This window comes from Panthera uncia, chromosome D2, assembly GCF_023721935.1.
Source record: "Panthera uncia isolate 11264 chromosome D2, Puncia_PCG_1.0, whole genome shotgun sequence".
Taxonomy (NCBI): Eukaryota; Metazoa; Chordata; class Mammalia; order Carnivora; family Felidae; genus Panthera; species Panthera uncia.
In genome coordinates, this window is record NC_064818.1 from 29268102 (window position 1) to 29294859 (window position 26758).

The window sequence follows — 26758 nt, forward strand, 5'->3', positions numbered from 1 at the left end:
AGCAGCTGGCCTTCATCAGCAGAGGGTTTTCCTTCTGGCCACAGAGATAGGCTTCCCCAAGCCAGTCTCCTTTATTGTCTTGGCTTTGAGCAGTGAATGTCGGGAAGCACGCGGCTGATGTACCCTTTGTTCCTCTCTTCCTGATACTGGAGATGATGTGGGGAGATGACCCCAAACTGAACCTTGAGTTCTTATTTTGGCTTCTTAGTGTTGTCAGGCTGGGGGTTCGCCACCTTGGTTCTAGCGTCTCTCTGCCAGTGACCAGTGAGGTGACTGTGGTCAGATGGCCTCCCTGGGCTGCAGGGTGTTTGTGGGGTCCCAGGCTAGCCGCCGGCTTTTGTTCTGGAGGCTGTCTACACTCACATCTCTACAAGGCAGAGGACCGTCCTCCCCATTTTGCAGGTGAGGAACTGGAGGCTCGGGTATTAAATGCGGCGTCCGCGGCCTGGCTGGCTGCGGGGCCTGTTCTTGACTCTGAGCCTCGACAGCATCTCTCAGCTTAGTCTTTGGTCCTCGGAACTGGAAGTTACCTTAAAGACGGGCCTGCAGGTTTGGTTTACCAGTGGGTAACTCAGGCTCAGAGAGGAGAAGTGGCTGTGGTGGGGCCTGCAGCCCAGGACCAGGCCTGGGACCCAGGGCCCGGTTTTCCCAGGGGCGCCCACAGGCGCCTCCCCTGGGGATCGTCTGGCTCCAGAGCCAAGAATGCCCCCTTTGTGCCAGCACGATCTCTGGTGATATGCGGGCCTCCCCGCTCTGAAAGCCCTGATTGTTGCTCTGAGCTTGGGGTTGGGCTGCCCACACTCCTGCCCCCACCCCTGCCCGCTGTGGGGCCTTTTGTGCTCCTGGATTTCAGCACAACAGCCGAGCTGTTGATCCAGAAGGCCCAGTGTGACCGGGAGAGGGCGATGTGCCAGCACCCCTCCCGGTCCGAGCTAGGGGGTGGGCCCTTTGTTCAGGCCAGAGCCCCGCAGCGATGAACCGCTGGGGAAGTGGGGAGAGCTGATTTCCAGTCCTGGCCAGGCCCCTAGCCTGCCTGCTCTGCGCCCTGGCAGAGTCAGGCCCCTCTTTGGGCCTCAGTTTCCTTATCTATAACACAAGAGCTTGGATAGCAGCTGAGAGTGGAGAGGAGGTCTGGAGGACAAAAGGAAGACTCACTTCAGGCCTGTCTTTGGACAGTGGAAGGAGCACCAGACAGGCACCAGGGCCAGCCCAGTCCCAGCCTGGCGTGGCTGCTTCCCTGGGGAAGGGCCCCATCTCTTGGGTCCTGGCCTATCTGATCTGTATGGGAAAGCGTGTGAATCACTCCTGCTTAGACATGGCAGAGGGACTAAGGCATCAGATGGGCACGGGGGGCATGGAGAGGGTGTGGGCAGGGATGTGGTGGGGCATTCGTGCAGGCGGGGTGGGAGCTACTTGGGCACGTGGGCACTCTGTTCCAATCCCGAGTCCTGGGAGACCTTGGGTTGGGCTCAGGGAGGGGAGGTCTGTCTCTTTCATACTGTCTCCATCTAAATAGACCATCGACTTTCTGAATGACAACATTCGAAGAGGAATCGAGAACTACTATGACGATCTGGACTTCAAAAACATCATGGACTTTGTTCAGAAGGAGGTGAGCCAGGCGCCGTGGGTCAGAGACACAGCTGCCGTGCCCTTTGCCCCCCGACTCGGGACCCTGCTCAAGAGGGTGAGGGTGACAGAGCAGCGGCTTGTCCGCTCCCAAAGCAAGTAGCTGGCCACGTTGGGAGGCAACGGTGTGCCATAGACAGCCACCAAGTGTAGGGCCTGACCTTCTCAACCAGTCCTCTGCCCACGTGCCTGGCCCAGAATGTCCTTACTCTTCTTGTCTCTCCTTAGTTACCACCCTCCCCTCCCCCCAAAAAGAATAAGGTCAGGTAAAACTATAAGCCACCTTGCAGGGTCCCAGGATACCCTTCTCTAATGGGCAAAGACCATCCTTCCTTGAGGTGGGAGTGACCTCCAAGCCACCCAGTTCAGAGTCCGTTCAGTGACGGGGAGCTCACTCCCTGTCAAGTCAGGGACAGCCCTGATGTGGAAAGAGCTCATCCCTGATCCCACATCCTCCGCATTGGGGAACAGAACACGACATCCCCTTTTCCCCCATAGCACTTCTGTGAACGCGACGATTGTCAATTTGGGACACTGTCCTTCTCCCCACAACGTCTACCCAAGTCTGTCGATGCAATGATAAGCCCTCAGTGGCTTCTACACCTCGGTCTCATTTAGTCCTGAGCCTCAGGTTCCTCATCTGCATCGGGGAGGGGGGGGAATACGGACGGCCCCTCGCTCTTGATGTCCTGATGTCATTGTGCCTTGACGTTGCACTTCTGGGGACATGGCCTTGGGACCTGGTTCCCATGCTAGCCGTCAGCGAGAACCAAATCTCACCGCACCCAGGGCCACCCGCAGTGGCCACTCCCTTGGCTCAGGCCTTCACTGTGGTCACAACAGGTGCAGCCTCCGGGAGGCCCTTCTCTGCCAGGGGTGTGTCGGCCAGCTCTGACCGTCGGGTGAAGCATGATGTTTTTATTGGAACCAGCCTTCAACTGGCTTGGGGATTTCATTTCTCCCCGGGTGGGGCGGGGTGGGGGTGACTCATGCTCGGTGCCAGGCCCCATGCTGAGTGCTTCGTGTATGGCCTGGCTCTGTCACCCTCAGCTCAGCTGTGCAGAGCTGGCATTGCTCTTCCTGCTTTGCGGATGAGGATCCGAGGCCCAGAGAGGCTGGTCAGCTTGCCCAAAGTCACACAGCTAGGAGGGGTAGCCTGAGGATTTGAACTCTGGTCTCTTGGACTGCAAAGCAAATGCCCTTTAACTGCACCCTGGGGAGGCACTTCCAGGTCTTAAAAACTGCCGGAAGGGCTCCCTGGGGGGCTGCGGAAGGGTGTCTGCTTTGTGTCTCTCTGGCATCATCACTCCCCTAGTCAACCCTGCAGCGACTCCCCATCACTCAGAATATGATCTCAGCTCCCTACTCTTTCTGGCTCAGTAGGCTCTGCGTGGTGCGGCCCAGGCCGGCCTCTCCCCTTCATCCCTCCCCTCTCACTCCCCCTGCTCCTGACAGGCCTCTGTGCCCGCTGCCCACATACCACTGGCTCATTCTGTGGGGCCTATGCACTGGTGACTGGCTCTTCCCTGCTGTTCGTGTTTCAGATTAAATGTCATGTCTTCAGAGGGGCCTCCCTGACCTCCCAACGGACGGCCACTCCTCCCCCGTTCCCCCTCCTCCACTCACTCCTCCTCCTCCTCCAGGGAGCCACTGCCTCCCCGGATCTGTGCCAGTGCAGGGGCTGGTGCCCGGAGAAGCTAAGCCAGGGGGAAAGGAGGCCCGCCCTGTCCCCACCCTCGGTCCCGAGCCCACATGGCAGGCCGTGTGTGTGTCCCTTTGCTGAGGGACACCCCCAGGCCGAGCTGGGGTGGCTGTGGCATAACGCCACTGGGCTGTGGGGGCATCCATGGGGCCCTAGTCTCTGGGACCTTCAGGGTTGAGCAGCTGCACTGGGGACGTGAAGGTGGGGGTCGAAGAGAACTTTCCCTCCAGTGTTTAGTACCCTCCCCATACCCACCCTGGGAGGCTGCCCAGCCTTGGCCTGCGTGCCCCTCCGGCGATGGGGTGCTCACTGCCTCCCGGGAGAGCACAGGACAACCTGCCGACCACGGCCCCGGGTGCTCCCCCTACCAGGAGACCCATCATAAGCCACAGGGTCTCCCGGCAGGGCCCCTTCCTGGTCCGTGCCTGGGGCCTCGGCGGTGACACGGCACCCCTCTGCTTGCCTCTCTCTCAGTTTAAGTGCTGCGGCGGGGAAGACTACCGGGATTGGAGCAAAAACCAGTACCACGCCTGCGACGCCCCCGGACCCCTGGCCTGCGGGGTGCCTTACACCTGCTGCGTCAGAAACACGGTACCCGCTGCTCTTGGCCTCCCGGGCTGGCCAGGCGCCTCTCGTCTTTCAGGAAGGGGGTAGGGGTGGGGCAGGAGGTGGTGGTCATTGCCACGGCTTCCCGAGTCCCCAGGGCCACTGACAGGGGTGCATCTGGGGGTGGGGGCGTGGAAGGCTGGTCTTTAAGAGCAGTGGTCGCGAACAGCTAGTGAACACTTCTCACGTGCAGGCCCGACCTAGGCTCTCTTGGATTATTCAGCCCTTTCCCCAACCTTTATCATTCCCCAACCCTGGGGAATAGGAATTCAGCCCTATTCCCCAACCTTGGATTATTCAGTCCTTTCCCCACCTTGGGGTGGGTCCTGTTATTTTACCCACTGTACAGATGAAGAAATTGAGGCACCCAAACATCAGGGGCCTGCCTTCGTGGGAGGCTGTCCTGTATAGTCGCCACTTATAAACGAAGGGCTTCTTCAATCCTGTGTTTGACTAACGTGTCCCCCAACTGCTCGGTTTCTGGATTGGAATGAGGTGGAGAGCTTTGCAATTACTCATGCCTGAACAGTCATGGAAAATGTCTTTTCGAACATCTCTACCATTCTGTGCCCACTGCTTGGATTCTGTAAACCAAGCAGCTGCCGGTGGGCGTGGGGGTGGGGGGTGGGGGTGGGGCCTCACCCTTGAGTCAGGGAGTCAGTGCCAAGTGCATTGGCCCTAAAAAGAGCCTGGACCAGGAGAGAAGGTTTGTTTGGAAATTTTAGCTGCCGTTTTAGGGTAGCTTTCTGGGAAGGGGGAGCACTGGAGAAGAGCCCAGCATTTTCAGAGAAGCCTGTGTTTGTGTGTGTGTGTGTGTGGGGGGGGGCGGTGATCCTGAACTTCGTCACATAGGGCAGTGGCACCTGAATGTCCGCGTCAAGCTCTGGAAGTCCTACGTGTGTTCATTCATTCAGCATATATTTGTTGAGGACCCGCTATGTGCCAGATGTGATTCGAGGTCCTGGGGGTCTGTAGACACATGGAGAACTCTGCCTGCACGGTACTGACGTTCTAGACCAACAAAGTATGGGCCAGATTGTACCCTCAAAGGTGGTAAATGCTAAGGAGAAAAATAAAGCAGGGGCATGAAAGATTGTGATTTTAGATACTGAGAAGGTAGTTCTCATAACACCCTGAAGGAAGTGAAGGAGTAAGCCATGCATATCTGGAGGATGCACTTCCTGGCAGGGAAGTGCACATGCAAAGGCCCTGGGGTGGGAATTGCCCCGGTGCATTTGAGAAACAGCACAGAAACCACTGTGGCTGGAGCAGAGTGAGCGTGGGGGAGAACAGTAGCAGATCAAGTTGGGGAGGTCATGGGTGCCCTAAAGACCATGGTCAGGACTTTGGTTTTCCCTGGAGGGACAAGGGGTCAAATGGAGGGCTTGAGTGGCTAAGTGGCAGATCTGACTTCAGGTTTACTAGGATCATGCTGACTGCTGGGAGGGCAGAGGTGAACATGGGGAGTCTGATTAGGGGCGGTCCGTGTGTCACAGGTCAGGCTGTCCGGGAAGCAGGCTCTGCGTTGCTGGTTAGCGAGAGCAAGGTCTGCAGGACGAGTCAGCAAGCTGGGTATCCAGGAGAGCCAATGGTTTAGCTCCAGTCTGAGTCCAACAGCCTGAGAAGCAGGAGAGCTGACGGGGTAGTTCCTGTCCGAGGGCTGGAGGCTCAAGAGCCAGGAAGAGCCAGTGTCTTAGTTCAGGTGGGCAGTTCGTCGGGCAGGAAGAATTCTCGGTTACTTGGGGGAGGGCAGCCTTTTTGTTCTGTGCAGGCCTTCCACTGATCGGATGAGGCCCACCCACATTAGGGAGAGCAATCTGTCTTACTCCATGTACTGATTTAAATATTAATCTCACTGAAAAACACCCTCAGGGAAACACCCAGAATAATGTATGACTAAATACCTGGGCACCCCACCCCGGGCCCGGTCAAGTTGACACATAAAATTAACGACACGTAACAATCATCACAAGGGCCGACAGCTAAGGCTTCTGCCGATTGTGCTCCCAGTGTTTCGGGGGTTCCGGGAAGCACCCACCCCACCAGGTGGGAGAAGACAGAGGCTCAGAGTCAGGCGATGGTAGCGGAGGTGATAAAACCTGGTCAGCTTCTGGCTTTGCTTTGCACGTAATTGCACAAGATTTGCCGACAGTTCAGATATGGGAGGTGGGGGAAAGGGAGAAATAAGGAGGACTCCCGGATTTTGGCTTGAGCCACACGGAAGACGGGGCTACTGTTGCCTGAGAGGGGAGGACAGCAGTGAGGCAGGTTTGGGGGATCAGGGGTTCAGTGTGACAGGCGGAGCTTGGGAGCTGGGTGACATTCCAGCAGGCATGTCCAAGAGGCAGGTGGATATAGGCGTCTGGAGTGTGGGGAAAAGTCCAGGCTGGGCATATCAACACGGACCCTGCAGAGAAGTGAAGTGTCAAGTCCGCATCTGGACGGGAACAGTGAGGTGGGGAGGTGACACTCACCCAGCTGGGCTATCTCTGGTCCTGTATTACAGAACCACTGGTGGGCTCACCTTGTGTCTCCCACGTGATTTTCCTCTCGCGATAGAAAAGAGGGTGTTTCCTTCCTTCCTAGAATCTGCGTGTGAACTCGTGTATGGATCTTTTTATTTTACCCTATTTCATTTAGCCACGGGTCTGAATGGACACACAGGAAATACATAGAAAAAAACTCAAACTGAAAATAATCAGAAACCAGAGCCTTATGCTTGGTGGTTGAGAGCTTCCTGGCAGCCAAAGGAAAAGGGGAGACGTGAACATAATATACATTGTTACGTTCAACGGAGGAAAGCAAGCTGCTTCTTCAGGGAAAGTCACTTTCCCCCCCAGCTCTCAGCATTAAAAGAAATGTCTTATACCAGGCTTCCTACAGGAGACTGGAAACAGCAACAGGGATCACTCAGGTAAAATTTGGTTATGCTGTGATGTCCCCAAGGCTTGGGTTGGCGTAGAGGGCACTCTGCCTCTACGTTAAATGGCCTCAGACTGCCGTGCCTGTTGAGCTCTTGGGCCCATGTTTATACATATCCACCCTCTCGGTTTTGGCTATCCTTCAGGGGCCTGTCCCCCAAGGCCTCTCTCCCCCATCTCCCTGGCCTCTCAGACCCCAGGTACCCCAGCTCATCAGCCCTGTGCCAGAGTGAGAGGCAGCACTTGGGAAGAACCCTTGTGAACTTTGCTGCGTTCATTTTTGGGCTGCTCAGAAGCCCCCTTCGTGACCTCCTCTCTGTGGCCCTGTGCCAGATGGAAAAGGCCACCAAGTACTGGTCTCGGGGCCTGCGAACCTTCAGCAGAGGCTCTGGAGAATACTGGTTCTGTGCTCAAACCTAGACAGGCTTTACCTTTGGAAAGAGCCATGGAAGCCTGTTACTCCCCAACCCTCGGAGGGGGCTCTCCTGGCAGGGGAGGCGTGTCCAGAGGAGGGGTCTGGGCTGTGGGTGCAAAAGAGGCCTTGCCAGGTGCATGTCTGCTCCCTGAGGGCAGGGGTGATGTCTCCAGGGCTGGGAGCAGTGCGCAAAGTGGTTAATCTTGTTGCCTTCCATATACCATGCAGATGACCTACTTATTATGTTCATTGTGGGTCCCCCTTTCTAGAATATAAGTTCCATGAAGGCAAGGACTTTCCTTTGTTTTTCTACATTCCCGACACCTAGACCATTGATTGGTACATAATAGGTGCTCAGTTAATATTTGTTCAGTGGATGAATGAACAAGTAAGGTGTTTTCTACCATTTTCTATCATTCCCGTCATTCTATCATTCACCTGCTTCCCAGGCCTGACCCTCTCCATGGGGGTCGTGTTCACCCCCTGGAGGAGCCACAAATGCTGACCTGTGTTAAGTGGATGTTGGCCAGTTTGGGATCAGAGGGCACCTGGGGTACAGTCTAGACTGAGGGAGGTTATTTTGCCCACGAACCAGGTCCTGACATCTGAGATGAGGCCTGCGGTCCAACCTGCTCTTTTGGAAGGGGAGTTGACAGCCTTCCTTGCCTTCCAGGGGCTGGGATTGTGTCCAAAGTCACTCTAGCCAGCATCCCTTTGTTCTTCCACGTGGCTGGCCCTGAGATAAGCCGTTGACGGGTGTACCTCACTTTATGGTCAAAACAGCCCCGTGAGGTGGGTTTACTGATCACCATTGCTTCATCGAAGACACCGAGGAATCTCATTCATTCATTCATTCATTCATTCAACAAATACTGATTGAGTGCCATCTAAGACGGGTCACAGAGCTCATAAGTAGCAGAGCAAGACCCGGACCAGGTAGCATGATGCCAGAGGCTGCCCAGGCCACTCTCCTGCTCTCACTGCTGCCACCTGCAGTGCCCTGAGTGACAGCAGCTCTCAGTTGGATGTCACACCGGATGGCCCCGGTGGGGCCGGGGCATCTAGCTTTCTGCCACTTTGTAGAATGAGAAGGAGGCCGCACGGGGCATAGACAGTGCTGGAATGTGCCCCTGCCAGTCCTGACTCTGAGAAGGGGCTTGAGGGGGTCCAGGGACGACCCCAGCTTTCCCTGTCCTGAGAGCAACTCTTTTCCCGGAAGAACACCCGGGTGGTGCCTTGGCTGGTGGGTTGGCAGTCTGCAGGGGCAGGGAAGTGTGTGTTCAGCGGCCTCAGCCTTGTCCTCAGGTAAACCACAGCTGGCCAGGGTCCTGGCTGCCATCTGAGGTTTTGCCTCGTAAGAGTCCGCGGAGCAAGAACAGCCCAGCCCTCATCTCTGAGACCGAGTATGGCCATGTCGCAAAGCCGTGGCCCTGGGGCGGCAAGGGAGCCTGGGACGGCACGCTTTTCTCCGGGTTCCTGGGCTGCCCCTGGTGGAGGAGTCGTCCTCTTCCCCAAATGCCGCAGAACTAACCTTCCTGTCCCTCCTCCTGGGCATCTCTTGGCAGGCGCGGGGGGTTGGGGAGGCTAGGATGCAGACTTTAGCCAGATGGCCTGGGAGGGAATCTCAGCTCCATTCATACGGACTCTGTGCCTCCGTCCTTTCACCAGTAAAAGGGGAGAATGATAGCGTCTTGTACAGTAAGCATTATGTGTCAGCTAATACACATTTCTGTTTCAGACAGAAGTTGTCAACACCATGTGCGGCTACAGAACTATTGACAAGGAGGTAATGTCTTTGGAATCTCTTTCCTTGAGAAAGGTTGCTCTTCCTGTCCCCTCCGCGGGGTGACTGGAAGGGTTCCTGGGGGTGGGGCTCCTGGCTGTGAATAGGAGTCAGGTGCTGCCAGGATTTTCCGCCTGTGGCCAGATACAGAAGGACTCAGGGAGCCAAGAACCCCCCAGGCTGGGAGGGGCTGCCTGCCTGTGTTTACTGAGCACCTACTGTGGATTTTCGGTGTGAGGTCAGCGTGCCTTTGCCAGTGCCCCCCGCATGCCCGTGTGCCCAGCCGTGCTCAGCACCGGTCTGCCTTGCAACTCCGGGGACTAAGAGAGACACTGGGGTGGTGTTGGGAGGGAGCTAAAAATCATGATGGCTTGAGGTGCCTGTGAGGAGTGAGTTCCCTGGGCCAGCAGTGACAGCAGCCTTGGGAACTTGCCAGAAACACACATTCTTGGGGCAGAGCCCAGCAGGTGCTTCTGACACACATTTCAGCTGGAGAGCCATAGACTAGCAGAGGTTCTCAAGCCATCAGACCCGATGCCCAGGTATTATAAAATCATGTGGGAATGCCCTTGTTATTATCTCAAAATGAAATCCACAGATAATATAATCTACCGACACACCCAATTTCAGAACGAGGGATGGATCCGAGATAAAAGGAGAAATAGAACAACTTACAATCCTATAGCATACTTCACATGGAAATGCTCAGGCATTAGATACAACAGAAGACGCAAAAAAAAGCAGTCACGGGTTTGTACCACAGGGGCAGCTGACACCCCCGGCAGGGCGAGCGGGAACGTGTATACCACAGGCATTATTTTTCCAATATGGCGAACAATTCTTGATAAAATTCCAGACAAAATACCGTATGATCATTCTGTAATTTACATAGTAGTATTTATGCAAAGTTATATATAGCATACGTGTGTGTGTGTGTGTATGTATACTATGTATTTGTGCACAGTAAAACCACACAGAAAACACTGTGGTTTTTATAAGTACCTGAAGTTGGGCTTTTGGCTCAGATAATTATGGATGGGTTTCCAGCCGTCTAGATGCCCCTGGGGGACTTCTGAGAGGCAGGTAGACAGGGCCGTTGTTTGTGGGATAGGATCGCCCTTAGCTCCGTAGTCCCTCTGCCCCCAACCCCAGCTGCTGTGACACCCAGAAGTGCCACCAGAATGTCCTCGGTGCTCTCTAAGGAACACTGCTGCCCACTGAGACCCGCCGGTTAGAGCCACCTGCTCGTAGTGCATGTGAGAAACTGAGGCTCACCGAGGTGGAGGGACTTGCCTGGACGTCGAGCGAGCAGCAGAGTGGGGGCTGGGGCTCTGCCGGGTCAGGTGTCAGCCAGGCTCCTCCCTGTGCAGCGCCTCAGCGTGCAGGATGTCATCTACGTGCGAGGCTGCACCAACGCCGTGATCATCTGGTTCATGGACAACTACACCATCATGGCGGGCCTCCTGCTGGGCATCCTGCTCCCCCAGGTGGGCTGGTCCCCCCTCCACCCAGGGAGGGGAGCTGGAAGTAGGGTGGCGGGCAAGGTGTCGGTTCGGAGAAAGCATGGCTTGGTGGTGACAGAGAGCAGAAAAGGTACAACGGGGTGGGGTGAAGAACGCTCTTGTGCCATCAGTCTGGGCTCACCTGGAGGGCGGAAAGGGCTGGAAGGGAGGGCGAATGGCAGTAGCTCTGCTTATAAAGCTCTTCCAAGTGCTTCGGCGACACTGCCTTCTTCAATTCTGTGAGGTAGATGCTGTTATCGTGCCCACTTTACAGAGGAGGAAACTGAGGCTTGGCAAGGTTGAGTGACCTGCCCGAGGTCCCCTAGATAGTGAGTGGCATGGCCGGGGTGGAGACAGGGGTCCCAGAGCGGAGGGGCCTCTGCTGATGGGGCGCACGGAGGGTCTCTGGGATTTCCTGGGAGGGGGAGAGGAGGGCCCGGGTTGGGGGCTGCCAGAGAGGGCCATACAGATCCCCCGCATGCTCTCGCCCACCCTGCCCTTTCTCTTCAGTTCCTGGGGGTGCTGCTGACAGTCCTGTACATCACCCGGGTAGAGGACATCATCATGGAACACTCTGTCACCGACGGGCTCTTGGGACCTGGTGCCAAGGCCAGCGTGGAGGCGGCAGGCACAGGATGCTGCATGTGCTACCCCAACTAGCACCCCAGCCTGGGGCAGCAGCTCCCGCAGGACCGTGCCGCGACAGCACCACTCAGGCCACGCCGCAGTGGCCGGACAGGACCGTGGGTCCTCTCCGCAGACTTGGCACTGTCCAAAGCCCCGGCTGTGTTTTGCTCTGGTGGCCTGCTCGGACCTCCCACGGCCACTGCCTCTCTGGGGAGCGGAGCCCCTCCCCAGGCCCGGGATCCCGTGCCTGCCCGCACTCTTAGGCGCGGACAAGAGCGTCCCTTCTCCAGGCCTGGGCCACCGGGCAAGGGGGTGCCCAGCGCCCAGCTCAGGGCCCGTGGCATTTCTGGCAGTGCCTTGGCCTGTGGTGTTTATGCCCATTTGAAGGCGATTTCGTAGCAATTTGTACAGGAGGAGGGAGGAGAGCATGGGTGCCTGGTGGTGGAGAGGGCGTGTGGCCCCCAGGCGCCCCCAGTCCCACGGCCACACCCCGGAGGCCAGGCTGGGCCCATTTCTCAGCCTCCCAGGAACCTTGAGCCCTCCCTAAGGCTGCTGCTTTGCTGACCCTCTTTTTTACGTGATTTTTGTAACATTTTGTACACAGTTAACAGGAGTTTCTGACTAATCAAAGCTGGGTGTGTCCCCACACACCCCACTTTTGCCCCTCCAATCCAGTTTATTAATCAAACAATAAAAATTTGATTTTTTTTTTTTTTTTTTTTTGGTGTTTCATTTGTGCTGTTTGGATCAGGAGGGGGTCGGGAAGTCCTCAACTAGGGCTTAGAAGCCCCTCCCTGGTGCAAGGATTGACGCGGGGAAAGGGGGTGGGGTGGGGCGCGCGGGGAAGGGCAGGGCACTATGGGGCCAAGATCTGGGACAGTTGGGGACACTGCAGCTGGTGCATCAGCAGCTGGCTGGAGGCCGCCTGCTCCGGGTTTGGGACAGCCTCTCCCATTCTCTGGTGTTGCTTCTTAGGGAAATGGCTTTTCCCAGCTGTGTTTGTGGGCTGGCCCCGGAGCCTCCCGGACCTGCCCTTCCTGCTAGCGATTCATTCACATGCGGGAAACCTCGGAGGAGGCAGAGATGACAACCCCTGTTTTACACACTGGGAAACTGAGGCAAAGCCACCCATGGCAAGAGGCTCCTCCTCCGGAAAGCAGGGACAGATGGGAACTAGGAAAGCCAGGGGTCTGGGGAGGTGCTGTGCCCTCAAATCCACCCGCAGCTTTCGAACCTGAGCCGCTCTCCCTCCAACGGTAATCAGCGAGTCGTTCCCGCCCCCCGGTCGGGAGGAACAACGCTCGAGCTCGATGCCCAGCAAAGCTTGGTGCCGATCGCCCCCTGCTGGAGATGGCAGGACCTGCACGGATCAGCCCGCCCAGGCCTCCCTGCCCCAAGACGTGGGTTCCAGGTTTCCTGTGCGGTTCTTAGCCAGAGCGGTAGATACAAACAGCAAGAGCCCCAGACCTGAAGAACTCGGTCTAAGTGTGTTAGGGAACTTCCCACCACACCCAGAAGTGAAGCGGTCGGATGTTTGGTCGGCCATGTACACGGGCCTGAGTTCCGATGGGCGTAGAAAAGGGCAGGAGAGGGGTGTGTAAAAGGATAGAATGACGCAACAATAGCAAACGCGTCAGCAAGCGTGCCCTGTGTCAGGAGCCCGTCTAGACCTTGGGCAGCTACTAGCTCCTTTAAGTCTTGCAACTGTGTTGTCTCCATTTTATTGATGGAGAGACTGGGGCATGTCAAGTAACTTGCCCAAAGCACAGGGCTGGTAAGTGACCAAGCCGTGATGTGAGGCCAGGTACAATCTCCCCCCGCGGTGTGGACGCATGCATGGTCCTGGGTGTGCAAAGCACGGATGGCCGATACTGCAGCTGTCCCCAAGGGGTGGTCACAGCAGCTGTTGCTGGAACCTCCACCCGGTCCCCATCTTGACCTACGCATGCAAGGCCAGGTCACCCCCTGTATCTGGCTGGTGGCCTCCTGGCTCTGGCTATTCTCTGAGGATTCTCTCTGTGCTGAGTGGGAGGCAGCTGTCTTTGGGGCAACAAGATAGCAGAGGCATTGAGTGAGTTTGGGACTCCCCTGAGTGTGTCTATCCAAAGTCATAGTACCCTGTAACCTGAAAACCTCTGGTCACCTTGTCTTCCTTTTCTCTGCCACCACGCGCAGGCGCAAAGACGCCCCTCTACGTGACACTGCTGCTTACGGGGACCAGGGGGCGGGGTGGGTGGCCACAGAGGGCTGAGCTCCAGCTGGCACTTCACTCTTCTTTTCCTTCCAAACCGCAGCCACTCACCTCTCTAGAAAGCAAAACGGGACACAAGGAGGGGACTTTTTCAGTCCTGAGGTTGGGATGCTTCTGCTCGTGCCCTCTTTTGGTGCCCAAAGCGACAACATCCTCTCGACCCCTCATCTCACAAGAATGGAAGCATGACCTTCAAGACTAATCCTGTTGCCTCACCATGGCTCATACAGAAAATGACCATGTTATTGCAGCCCGCAATAGCTGCGGAGATGGGAGAGGTGTGTAGGCTTTAATGTTGGGCTTTTTTGTTGTTGGTCTATAATTCCAAGAGAAACAAAACAATCATGTGTCCCAGAAGACTGACTTGGAATACAAATTCCAAATACGATATTCGCCAAACTTATTTTTTAACAGTTTATTGAGGTGTACTTGAGGTAAAATAAACCACATGTTTTTTAAGTTTATTTGTTTATTTTGAGAGGGAGAGGAAGGGGCAGAGAGAGAGAGGGGGGGAGAGAGAGTCCCAAGCAGGCTCCATGCTGTCAGGGCAGAGCCCGACATGGGGCTCAGTTTCATGAGCTGTGAGGTCAGGACCTGGGTGGAAATCAAGAGTCAGACGCTTAACAGACTGAGCCACCCGGGGTGGGGGTGGGGGGCTCACACCTATTTAAAGCGACAAACATCACTAAGGAAACCATCACCACAATCAGGATAATGAACATTTCCATCATGCTAAGAAAAAATTTCCTCTTGCCCCTTGGGAATCCCTCCTTAATGTTTTTTTAAAATGTATTTTTAAGAGAGAGAGAGAGAGACAGAGACAGAGACAGAGACAGAGTGTGAACAGGGGAGGGGCAGAGAGAGAGACAGAGACACAGAATCTGAAGCAGACTCCAGGCTCTGAGCCATCAGCACAGAGCCCAACGCGGGGCTCAGACCCATGAACCGCGAGATCATGACCTGAGCTGAAGTCAGCCGCTTAACCCACTGAGCCACCCAGGCGCCCTGCCTTGGGAATCCCTTCTTTACCAGACTCCCCACCACACCCCTGCTCCATCTCCAGGCAACCGTGAATCTGCTGTCCATTTCTATACATGACTTTGTATTTTCTAACATTTTATACCTGTGGGTTAATACAGCATGTACTCTTCTTTTTGTTGGGCTGCTTTCATTCAACATGATTAATTTGAGGTTTGCTCATTTTGTAGCATGTATCAGTAGCATGTTCCTTTTTACTGCTCAGCGATATTCCTCTGAATGGATATACCATAGCTTACTTATCCATTCACCTACTGATGGGCGCTCGTCTTACTTCCAGGTTTCTGTTGTTGTTATTACAAACAAAGCCGCTATGAACATTCATGTACATGCCTTCATATGGACACACACTTGCATTTCTCCTGGGCAAATACTCGGGGGTGGAAAGCTGTAAGTGTATGTTCAGCTTTATAAGAAACTGCCAGTGTATTTTCCCAAGTGGTTGCATGATTCTACACCTCCACTAGCCATGTAGGGTCCCCCACGTTCTTCCATGTCCTTGCCAGGATTTGGTGTGGGTGTGTGGTGATACCTCATCGTGGTTTTACTTTGCACTTCCTCAATAATTAACCACGTTGGATACCTTTTCACGGCTGTGTTCACCACACACTAATTTCTGTGAAGTATCTGTTCAAATCTTTCTCAAAAAATTGTCTTGCTCATTTTCTTACTGAGGCTTGAGAATTCTTCCCATAGTCTAGATATAAGTCCTTTATCACATATCGGATTTCCAAGTCTTTTCTCCCCATCTATGGCTTGTCTTTCCATTCCCTCACCAGTGTTTTTCACAAAGCAGAAGATTTTAACTCGAAATCCGGTTTATCACTTTTTTTCTTTTGTGCATTGTGTTTTTGGTATCCCATTTAAGAAACCCTTGGGCTGCAAGGTTTTCTCTTTTATTTTCTTTTCGAAGCTTTATAATGATGTAAGCCTTTTCCATTTAGGGCAATGGCCCATTTTGAGTTAATTTTTTTTGTATGGTGTGAGGTAGGGATCGAAATTCGGTTATTTTGTAAATGAATATCCAGTTGCACTTGCATTATTTGTTGAGAGGCAGCTCTTTCTCCACCAACTTGCCTTTGCGCCTTTGCTGAAAATCAGTTCACATATGTGTGAGTTTATTCTGGATTTTCTATTCTGTTTCATTCAATGTTGAACAGAAAGTGTGAGAATAGATGCCTTTGGCTTACTTCTTTTTTTTAAAAAAAATTTAACATTTATTTATTATTGAGAGAAAGAGAGAGACAGAGCATGAGCAGGGGAGGGGCAGACAGAGAGAGGGAGACACAGATTCCAAAGTAGGCTCCAGACTCTGGGCTGTCAGCACAGAGCCCGATGTGGGGCTCGAACTCACAAACCGCAAGATCATGACCTGAGCTGAAGTTGGATGCCTAACTGACTGAGCCACCCAGGCACCTTGTCCTTAGCTTACTTCTGATCTCGTGTGGAAAGCATTCAGTCTTTCATCCTTAAATATAATGTTAGATGTGCATTTTTCATTGATGTCCTTTATCAGTTTGAGGAAGTTCTGTTGTGTTTCTACTTAACTGAGAATTTTTATCAAGAATGGATGTTGGGTTTTGTTAAATGCTTTCTTGACATCTTTTAAAATTTCTAAACATGGCTAATTACATTGATTGATTTTCAAGTGTTAAGTCAACCTCACGTTCCTCAAATAAGCTCCACTCATTTTGTTTTTGTTTTTGAGAGAGAGAGAGCATGCGTGTAGCAGGGGAGAGGGGCAGAGGGACAGGGGGAGAGAGAGGGAGAATCTCAAGCCTGACATGGTGCCTGACATGGGGCTCCACCTCACAGCCCTGGGACCATGACCTGAGCTGAAATCAAGAGTCGGACACTCAACTGACAGAGCCATCCAGGTGCCCCTCACTTTTTTTTTTTTAACTATAATTTGTTGGGTTTGATTTGCTAGAATTTTGTTTAGAATGTTTGCACTAATGTTCAGGAGGGATTTGGGGCTGTAGTTTTCTTGTAATGTCTTGGCTTCATAGAATTCATTGGGAAGTATTCCTTCCTTTTCAATTTTCTGGGAGAGTTTGTGTGGAGTTGTAATTTCTTCCCTAAAAGTTTGATAGGATTCACCAGTGGAGCTACTTGGACTTGGAGGTTTCTTTGTAGGAAGATTTTGCACAATAATTCCAATTTCTTTACTGAATATTAGGCTAATCAGGCTCTTTCTTCTTGAGAGCTTGGCAGCTTAATCCTGCAAGGCATTTGCCCATTTCATGTAAGATGTCAAATTTATGGGCACAAAATTGCTCAGAACTTTCTCTTATAATCCTTTTAATATCTGCAGAATGTGTACTGATCACATTTTTCTTATTCCTGATATTGATAATCTGACTTTTCTCTATTTTTGCTACTGAGTCTGGCCAGGGGGTTAGCAATTGTATTGATCCCTTCAAAGAACCAGCTGGGTCATTCTCATGAGGATACAAACAAGCTTTGCTATTCCTATCTGGAAACAAGCGCTCCTCTCTTGATCCTACTTTCTCCATAGCCTCCTGCCCCCCACCCGATATCTTGCCTTCCTTCCACTGCAACCATTTTGAAAGAGTGTCCATACTCTGTCTCTGATTCCTCTCCTCTGATTCACTCTTTCTTTTCAGATTCACTTAATTAATTTATTTTTTCATTCTATGAATAACTTCACTTCCCAACTTTACTGACAAAATTATGTGTTTGAAGTGTACAATGTGACGATACACACTGTGAAAGGATCCCCACCGTTGAGTTCATTAACACGTCCATCACCACTTATTTATCTTTTTCGAAAATGAGATATAATTGGCACACAACATTTATTCCATATATACAAATAGCAGTACATAACATTATTTTCAGAGGTACAAGATGATTTGCTATTTGTACATATCGCAAAATGATCACCTCAGTAAGTCCAGTTAACATCCATCACAACACGTAGTTACATTTTTTTTCTTGTAATGAGAACTTTTAAGATCTACTCTTTTAGCAACTTTCAAATATGCAATACAGTACCGTTAACTGTCGTCACTGTGCTCTACAGGACGTCCCTAGGACTTACTCGTTTTAACTGGAGTTTATACCTTTTGATCCTCTGCACTCATTTTGCCCACTCCCACCTTCCCCTTGGTCAACCACCAATCTGTTCTCTGTGTCTTTTTAAAATATGTTTATCTATTTATTGAGAGACATTATTATGAGCGGGGGAGGAGGAGAAGGAAGGGGAGAGAGAATCTCAAGCAGGCTCCACACTCGGCGAGAAGCCCAATGTGGGGCTCAATCCCACATTGAGATCCCAACCATGAGATCCTGACCTGAACCAAAATCAAGAGTTGAACGCTTAACCGACTGAGCCACCCAGATGCACGCCCCCCTTTTCTAAAGTTTTTATTTTTTTTAATAAAAACCCCACCCAATGTGGGGCTCAAACTCACAACTCTAAATCAAGAGTTGCAACGCTCTACTGAATGAGCCAGACAGGTGCCCCCCCACCACTGCTTTTTATGGCTGTTTCAAAAACAGGCATTTCAGACCCTCGGCCTCAGAGGAGCCCAGGGCAGGCTGGAGGTAAGGCAGTCCTGGACAGAATGCAGCATAGAGGTGTCTGGTCCCCTCTGTGTTCCCAGCACCCAGCCCAGTGCCTGACACACAGGAGCAGCTCAGACTGGTTGAATGAAGGGCAAGAAAGGATGAGCTGGGGAGATACGCTCTGTGGGGAAATCAGCCCCAAACAGCCCCTGCTCCCACACATTGTGCCAGCCTGGCCCTGGAAGGCCTATTGAGGGCTCCAACCTCACCCCTGGACCCTGGCTCAGTCAGTAGGTCCCTGGACTTACCCAGTTCATTCCTAGCTCACACGGTACTACCCATCATCTCATGAGAAAGATCTAGCCAACTCTTCCACGTTTCCCTTTCCCATCTCCTCCTGGCCTCGCTTCCATTCTGGGTGTGGAGGGACGAATTTTACTATCACGCATTTCGCAGAGGAAGGAAACCGAGACCAGACTAGTTGGTAAGTTGTATGCCAAGAAGCCCTGCCAGCAACCCCAGAGCCTGGCTCCTTCCAAGCCCCTGCTCTGCCTGCCACCCTCCTGGAGCCTGGGAAGCGCCCAGAAATATTATGGGGTCGCTGGCTCTGGCACCGAGTCCTGGCTCCCCACAGTCTGTGAGCCCTTGAAGGGAGCCTGATTGTCGTCTTTGAGAGCCCGGAAAGACAGAAGGCACAAGTCTTCTGGCATGGCTGCCTGTGGCCACTAGGTGGCGCTGTGGACCGCTGATTGGAGTCCAGCACGCCACCTCCAACCTCTCCTCCCCTCCGAGCCTGCACCCCCCACCCCCACCCCGCGTCTGGGTGCTAGGGCTGCAGTTGCAGTGAGCCTCCCACTCCCTACCCCCTAGGAGTGAGACACAGGGTGAGGGAGCCCAAAACACCATAAGTGCCTGCATATGCAGGCGCTCAATAAATGGTCGTTAAACCAGTGACCATTCTATGAAGCTGGCGTAGGCGAGACTTTCCGACCCTACTTTATAGACTAGGAAGCTGAGGCCAGATGCCAACACTATTGCTATCCACCGTGCTTAGTGTATTTTCTTCTCCATCCTGTTTAGCTGTCACTTGAGCAATGAGGCAGGTGCTCCATTATGCGCGTTTTTGCAGGTGAGGACGCCGGGGCTTGGAGAGGCCAGTTAGAGGAATGAAGGGAAGAACCGGGGCTTGGAGCGGGCTGCATCTGAACAGGGTCGCCAGTTAGTTCCGGTGCCTCCCCTCCCCCACCCCAAACAGGACCCCGGGTGAAGAGCCCCTCCCCCGCTCGGGCGGCGAGGCCTTAGCACCCACGGCATCCAGCAACTGCAAAGCCTCCACCTGTACACGGCCACGGCCACGGAGGGGCCTGGAATGAGCCAGGGGAGGGTGGCGGGGACTTACCTGTCAGAATGAGACTGTGCGGGCACCTGGGCTCTGGAGGGCAGTTTCTTGGTTTGTGAAAAAAGGATAAGCACCTCCAGCTGGCCAGGTCACTGGGAGAGGGGGGGGTGTGTGTGACTGAGACCACTGTGTAGAGCCATGGTCCTGTGAGGGCTCAACACCCCACCCCACCCCACCCCACCCCACCCCCTGCCCCTTGCACCTAGCAGGCCATGCTAACAAGCAACGATCGGAACATAGCGGTCACTGAGCGTATTGCCTCTTTTACAGATCTGAGTGTTTTCAGTCTCCTTGTCTGACAGGCAGGACTTGGCTTCATGTGCTTCTGTCGCCCCCAGTGCTAAGCTAGTGGTGCGTGGTCCTGGTGGGTGCTCCCTAGGAGGTGCTGACTGAGGGGATGGAAATGGCCAGGAGCTCCCCTGGGACTCAGTGGGCGCATGGCATTCCACCCGCGAGCCCCAAAGGGCCAAGGGCTGTCAGCCTGGTCAAAGCCATGTCCCCCTTAGGGCTTCTCTCTCCTCTCCAGAGGGAACATCCTAAGGGTTTCCACATGTGGTGGCTCGGGGAGCAGCCATGCCAGATGTAAGCATGCTCTTTAACACCACCAGTCACCCTGCCAATGGCCGCGCTGTCCCCTGACACTCCCCGCTCCTGTATCCCTTCCTCCGTCTCTAAAGTAAACGTGTCACGGCTGCCTTTCCCCTTCCCAATATCTCATGAAAAACCCGGGTTTGCTGCAAATAAGAACAGTATCTGTATCAGCTTAAGAGACCAAGCCTGTGCCGGGGCAGATCTTGCGGCAGCTTCTAGCAAGGGCCCAGACTAAGATGCTGTTGGTGAGGGGTGGGTGGGGGCTGGGCGTCCTGGATGGGGTTCTATGACTGGCTTGGCTGTCCTCCTGACGCTGACCTGGGCGATGCCGGGGGGCCTCCGGAGCAAGGCAGGAGAGGTCCCTTCAGGCCCATGTGGACCCTGTGGCAGCAAACGTGGGTCTCAGAACTCCAACGAGGAGAGCTGCTCAGTCAGAGAGGGGGGCGGTAGGAGCAGGAGACAGATCCCACCCAAGGGCCCATGGCCCCCGTTGCCTGGAGGATTAGCACAGGGTCTCACACCCGGAAGGGGAGCCAGCATGTGAAGAATACTGGCCAGGGCCTGGCCGAGTACCACATACCCCAACGTCTTCCACCTTAGATCCGTGAGGAAGATTCCATCGGAGCTGAGGGTTCTGCGCGGACGCTGTGGCAATCCGTGCATCCGACAAAGGGCCAGAGAAAGAACTCTTCATGAGAGGAGGGGTCCTCGGGAGAAAAGTATGGGCCAGTGGGGAACAGTGCAGCAAAGGGGGAAGGAGGACACGAGGGCGAGGGCCGCATCTCATGATCACCGTCGCTGTAGCACCTCACAAACACATAGTAGGTTTCTACTACACATTGCTTCTATGAAAGAAGGGCAATTCATGGTAAGAGACAGCGATGAACAAAAAATACAGTGGCTGATGTACCTTCCCCTCGGAGGCAATAGAGAGTTGAACGGAAAGTGTAAATTTCCACTGAAAGATACAAATGGAGAAACATTTCCAGGATGCAAAGGAAAAGCGTAAGGGCAGCAGCTTCACTGAGAACAGACAAGTTGAGGGCCACAGAAGGCTCACCCGTGCGACAGGCATTCCCTGCCTTCCACCAGATGCACACACGCACACATACACGTAACACATGCATGTGCGCACACACAGTTGGGAAAAGGAGATAGGCAGTAAAGTTATGAAAGAAGTAAACTCGTGATTGAAAAAAGAAAAAATCCAGTAGAGTTAAAAATGTGTAAGCCTTGGGGCACCTGGGTGGCTCAGTAAGTTAAGCGCTGGACTTCGGCTCAGGTCACCATCTCACGGTTTGTGAGCTTGCGCCCCTCATCGGGCTCCATGCTGACAGTGCGGAGCCTGCTTGGGATTCTCTGTCCCCCCTCTCGTCCCGTCTCTCTGCCCTTCTCCCACTGGTGCTCTCTCTCTCTCTCTCTCTCAAAAATAAATAGTTAAAACAAATGTGTAAGCCTTATGACAATTCTTCCCAATTTTCTTCAGTGTTTCTTCTTCAATATTAATAGTGATAATATTTATGAGTTTCCTGAGTAAAGAGTAAGGACATCCAGGTGCTGGGCTTCGGGCACCAGAATCTCAAAGGCCAGTGGTCTGCTCACAACACGCGGGAGAGCCCTGGAGACACTCACATAGGTGCTCCGGGAGTGGTTACAAGGATATTCCTTGCAGCACGGTTTGTAATAGTGAAAATGGGAAAACTCCTAGGTGTCCACCACGAGACAGCGAGAGGACACCTGATGATGTCTTCCTGCTGTGGGATATATACCACAGGGCACTCAACAGGAAGGAACCAAAGCTCATGTATCAGGGTTCAAGATGGCTTCACTTGATGGTCCGGTGTTAGGAGATTCCGTTCCCACGTGTCAGCAGATCAAATTCAACACGCGCTTCTAAGAGAGAAATTCCTTTCTCATGAAGAACGTAAAACACTTGGAAACCTTTATGTGCTGAACCACACGGCAGTTAAATAAGCACAGCAAAAACTTCTAGAGATACACACAGAACTGAAAAATAAGGAACTGACAAGGCCCCACAGTCACGCTGGTGATCCAAATACAAAGCTTTTGGAATTGGACAATTCAGTAGGCACAACTAGGCAAGGAAGTGGAGGGTCTGAATAATTAAAACACCAAGATCATATATAAATGCACCTTATATGTACATATATATGCATCTCGCATTATTGTGTCTCGTGTAAAACTATACGAAACACTAACAAAAATGTATTCCTTACTTGGTCACAAAGATACACAATAAATTTCCAAAAGTAGAGATTTTATAGGCCAAATTCACGTGATCTAAATTCGTTTGGATGATAATTAAACGATGAAAAGATTATTTTTATTAAAAAAATGTTTTTAAGAATTTTTAAGAAGTGATTTTCACATCCAATGTGGGGCTTGAACTCACAACCCTGAGATCAAGAGTCATATGCTCCACCGAGTCAGCCAGGTGTCTCAAAAACGGAAAGATTATTGTAATTTTTTTTAATGTTTATTCATTTTTGAGAGAGCATGAGCGGGTAGAGGGGGTAGAGAGAGGGGCACAGAGGATCCGAAGCGGGCTGTGCCTGACAGCAACTAGCCCAATCCGGGGCTCGAACTCACCAACTGTGAGATCATGACCTGAGCTGAAGTCAGATGCTCAACTGAACCACCCAGGCGCCCCCAGAGAGAAGGCGAGGGAGAAAGAAAGGGAGGGAGGGAGGGAGGGAGAGAGAGAGAGAGAGAGAGAGAGAGAATCTTAAACAGGCTTTATGCTCAGCACAGACCCTGACGTGGGGCTCAGTCTCACGACCCTGGGATCACGACCTGAGCTGAAATCAGGAGTCAGAGGCTCAACTGACCAAGCCACCTAGATGCTCCCAATCACCTTTTAAAATAAACACTGTGTCAAAGACGAAATCAAAACTCAAAATTTAAATTATTAACAAATTATCTAAAACTTACCAGACACATTCAAGACTCTTCACAAGAGAAAATGCACAGACTTAACATTTTTGTTTTTCAGAATAAAAGACTTAAAACAAGATAAATAACCATAAAAGAAATAAAATAGAAAGACAGTATTGGGGATATCTACAAAGTCAAGAGGGAATAAATAAGTAAGAAGAAAAACAGTAAACAATTAATGAAACAAAACTTTAGCTTTTAACAAAGATAAAAAAGCTAACCTCTAACAAGCCTGACTCAGATTGGGGGAGAAGCTCAAACGCATATTAGGAGCAAGGAAGGTGATAGAGCCACACACATGAAACAGATGAAAAGAATTACAAGTGAATATGATCCACAACTGTATGGCAATAAATTTAAAGAACTAGAGAAACACATAGTTTTTTAGAAGATAAATCACCCAACTCATCCCCTCTCCCAAATTAAATAGACCCATAACAATACGCAAAATTAAAAGGTAATGAAGATCTATGACTTAGCACAACTCAGTAATAAAAAGATAAATCATCTAATTTAAAAATGGCCAAGGGACACCTGGGTGGCTCAGTGTTGGCGAGGATATGGAGAAACTGGAACATGTACGCACTCCTGGTGGGGGTGTAAAATGCTTCAGCCACTTTGGAAAATAGTGTGGCAGTTCCCCTCGCATGATTAAACACAGAGTTACCATACGACCCAGCGATGCTACTCCGCGCATGAACCCAAGAGAAATGAAAACATGTGTCTACGCAAAAACTTGTACACGAATATTTACGGCAGCGCTATTCCTAATGGCCGACAGGTGGAAACACCCCAAATGCCCATCAGTGGATGAATGGATGAATAAAATGTGTTACAGCCATGCGATAGAATGTTATTTGGCCATAAAACATAATGAAAGTCTGGCGCAGGCTACAGTATGGATAAACCTTTAAAGCATCACATTAAATGAAAGAAGCCAGGGGCACCTGAGTGGCTCCGTCGGTTGAGCATCGGACTCCTGATTTTGGCTCAGGTCACGATCTCCCGATTGGTGAGTTTAAGCCTTGCATCGGGCTCCGCGCTGACAGCACGAAGCCTGCTTGGGATTCTCTCTCCCTCGCTCTCTGCCCCTCCTCCTCCTCAAAAATAAATAAGTAAACATTAAAAATAAATAAATAAATGAAAGAAGCCGGTCCCAGAAGACCACATAATTATGTGATTTGATTAATATGGAATGTCCAGAATAGGAAAATCTATACAGACAGAAAGTAGATTAATCATTGCTGAGAATTAGGGGTGAGGGCAGAGGAATTAGGGGGGTGATAGCTAAGGGGTAGGAGGTTTCTTTATGAGGTGACAAACATGTTCTAAATTGACTGTGATAATGGCTGCTCCTGTGACTATACAGAAAACAACTGAATCGTGCGCTTTAAATGAGTGATTTGTATAGTGTGTGAATTACATCTCAATAAAGCTCTTAGGGGCACCTGCCTGGCTCAATCAGAGGAGCATGAAACTCTTGATTTCGGAGTTGTGAGTTCGAGCCCCACATTGGGTGTAGAGATTGCTTAAAAATAAAAACTTAAAATTTTTTTTTCAACGTTTTTTATTTTTATTTTTGGGACAGAGAGAGACAGAGCATGAACTGGGGAGGGGCAGAGAGAGAGGGAGACACAGAATTGGAAACAGGCTCCAGGCTCTGAGCCATCAGCCCAGAGCCTGACGCGGGGCTCGAACTCACGGACCGCGAGATCGTGACCTGGCTGAAGTCGGACGCTTAACCGACTGCGCCACCCAGGCGCCCCAAAAATAAAAACTTTTTAAAAAGCTGTTAAAAGATGTATGATTAGAAATGCATCAGATCAAGATAATTTTACTGTTGGGGCTCCTGGGTGGCTCAGTCGATTAAGTGTCCAACTCTTGATTTCGGCTCAGGTCACGATCTCACAGTCCGTGACTTCGGGCACCACATGGGGCTCCACACTGTCAGCCTGCTTGGGATTCTCTCTCTCCCCCTCTCTCTGCCCCTCCCTCGCTTGTGCTCTCTCTCTCTAGAAATAAATTTACAAATAAACTTACAAAAAGATAATTTGACTGTTAGTTTACAAGATTAAAAGCAATACTACCTGTTGTAACCTCCCTCCTTAAATCCCAGGGGCTGAATGCAATAGGAGTCTATGTTTTACTCACATGGAGACCCCAACAGATGCTCCTCATTGGTGGGTGGCTGCCTCCCACTGGAACTTGAAGTTGCACGTCCCTTCCATCCTGTGTCTCCACCGTCCACCACAGATTATGGGGCAGGAGGAGAAATATGAGTGCGTATGCAGAGATATTTTAAACCACTTTCAATAATCATATGGGTGGTGGTAACATAAATATCACTATTCTGATACTGTTGTATATGAGAGTGTGGTAAAGCAAATGTTTATGGGATATTCTAATTCTTCGTCTCCCAAGTACTGGGAACTAGGAATCCTGATATGGAAAAAGGAGACACAGGTGTAATACAGTAGAGGCTAAAATAACAGCTCTGTAATATTGGATTTGGATTTGGAAGACCCAGTATGAAACGGTTGCAGTATTTGATCTTAAAGTATTTACGTATTTCTCATTTACATTTTCTATCTCTGGCCACTGAAAACGTCTGGGAACAATGGCTAACCCAGCAGCAATGACTATCCCTAGGGCCCAGATTACACTATCTTTCCTACTTCCCGTGAAAAGAAACCAGGGTTTTGGAGAAATAGAAGATTCCTAGTTTGGGACAGGAAGCGGCTCAGATGAGTCTGGAACATCTTGCTATATTAGATAGAGAGAAATTTATCAAGCTGCTAAGGTTATGTCAAAGGGACCCAAGAGCCAGCTGAGAGAGGCCTCCACTGGCCAAAATGGGACAATCTGAGTTTCAATGAGGTTGATAATGATAATGGATTGCGATCTATTGGATGTTTGACCCATGAGTTCATAATGATACTGAACAACAACAACAACAACAACAAAGCCCACACAATTAATTGGTTTCTTTTGAAGGATGACAGAAAAGCAATTTACTGTCTTAAAGCCTGATCAATCAATGGAAACAATCAAGCATTTATAGCAATTTTCTTATATGAATCCTACCATGGAGTAACCAAATAATAAATGAAAGGAACTATTGCTTTCTAAACTTACTCCAGCCGATAAAATAGAATATCTGGTATGATGTAAGGGCTTCTATTTTCCCCATGAGCCTGGCATGGCACATGTCCCACAGGATCCACAGGCCTAGAGATACCCAGCGTATGGTCCCCAGAGGAGAAAGTCTTGAGCTTACGTGAGTATGGTGGACTGGGCTCAGTAAGGGAAATTATGGGAAGCTCAGGGCATCATGGTAGCCAGTGAGGGTGGGAGTGACCTTGAAACCAACTTCCACTTTGGAAGAAGATAACTCCAGCTGTTTGGCATCTAGCAGCAAGGCATCAACTCTCCAGTCAAACCCATATCAAGAGAACCACCTTCACCAGGGTACATTTTCCGATTCCACATTTCTCTTCTTTTGGCTTCTTGCATCTGTCCCCAAGAGCACACATGGTGTAGATGACAGCCATGAGGATTCTAGGATAAGTGGCAATGAACCAACACGTTCAGTGCTTACTGTGGGCCAGATGCCGTTCTCAGCACACTACTTGCTTAACTCTGCTTTGGTTCTTTTCAGCTGTGTGACAAACCATCTGAGAATTTAGTGGCTTAATGATCCTTCACAGTTCCATGGGATGAGCGGGCTCAGCTGGACAGTTCTCCTTCTGGTCTTCCTTGGAGTGTCTCATGCAGGTGCTATCAAGTGACAGTTGGACCTGAGGTCGTT

At 51.4% G+C, this 26758-nt stretch overlaps 1 protein-coding gene and 1 long non-coding RNA gene across 2 annotated transcripts in view; both read left to right on the plus strand.

Annotated features, from left to right (window-relative positions):
* The window catches only part of TSPAN15 (tetraspanin 15), a 49989-nt gene extending 38097 nt beyond the window's left edge, over positions 1-11892 (plus strand). The window contains exons 4-8 of the mRNA XM_049645169.1: positions 1517-1612; positions 3806-3922; positions 9012-9059; positions 10427-10543; positions 11069-11892. Coding sequence (XP_049501126.1) covers positions 1517-1612; positions 3806-3922; positions 9012-9059; positions 10427-10543; positions 11069-11218 — 528 coding nt within the window. The 3' untranslated portion in view covers positions 11219-11892. The remainder of the gene's footprint in view (positions 1-1516; positions 1613-3805; positions 3923-9011; positions 9060-10426; positions 10544-11068) is intronic.
* Positions 11893-12313: 421 nt separating this feature from the next.
* LOC125932696 (uncharacterized) lies at positions 12314-13895 on the plus strand. The gene is made up of 2 exons (XR_007460723.1): positions 12314-12959; positions 13480-13895. It is a non-coding gene; the product is annotated as an uncharacterized LOC125932696 (long non-coding RNA).
* Positions 13896-26758: the final 12863 nt, after the last annotated feature.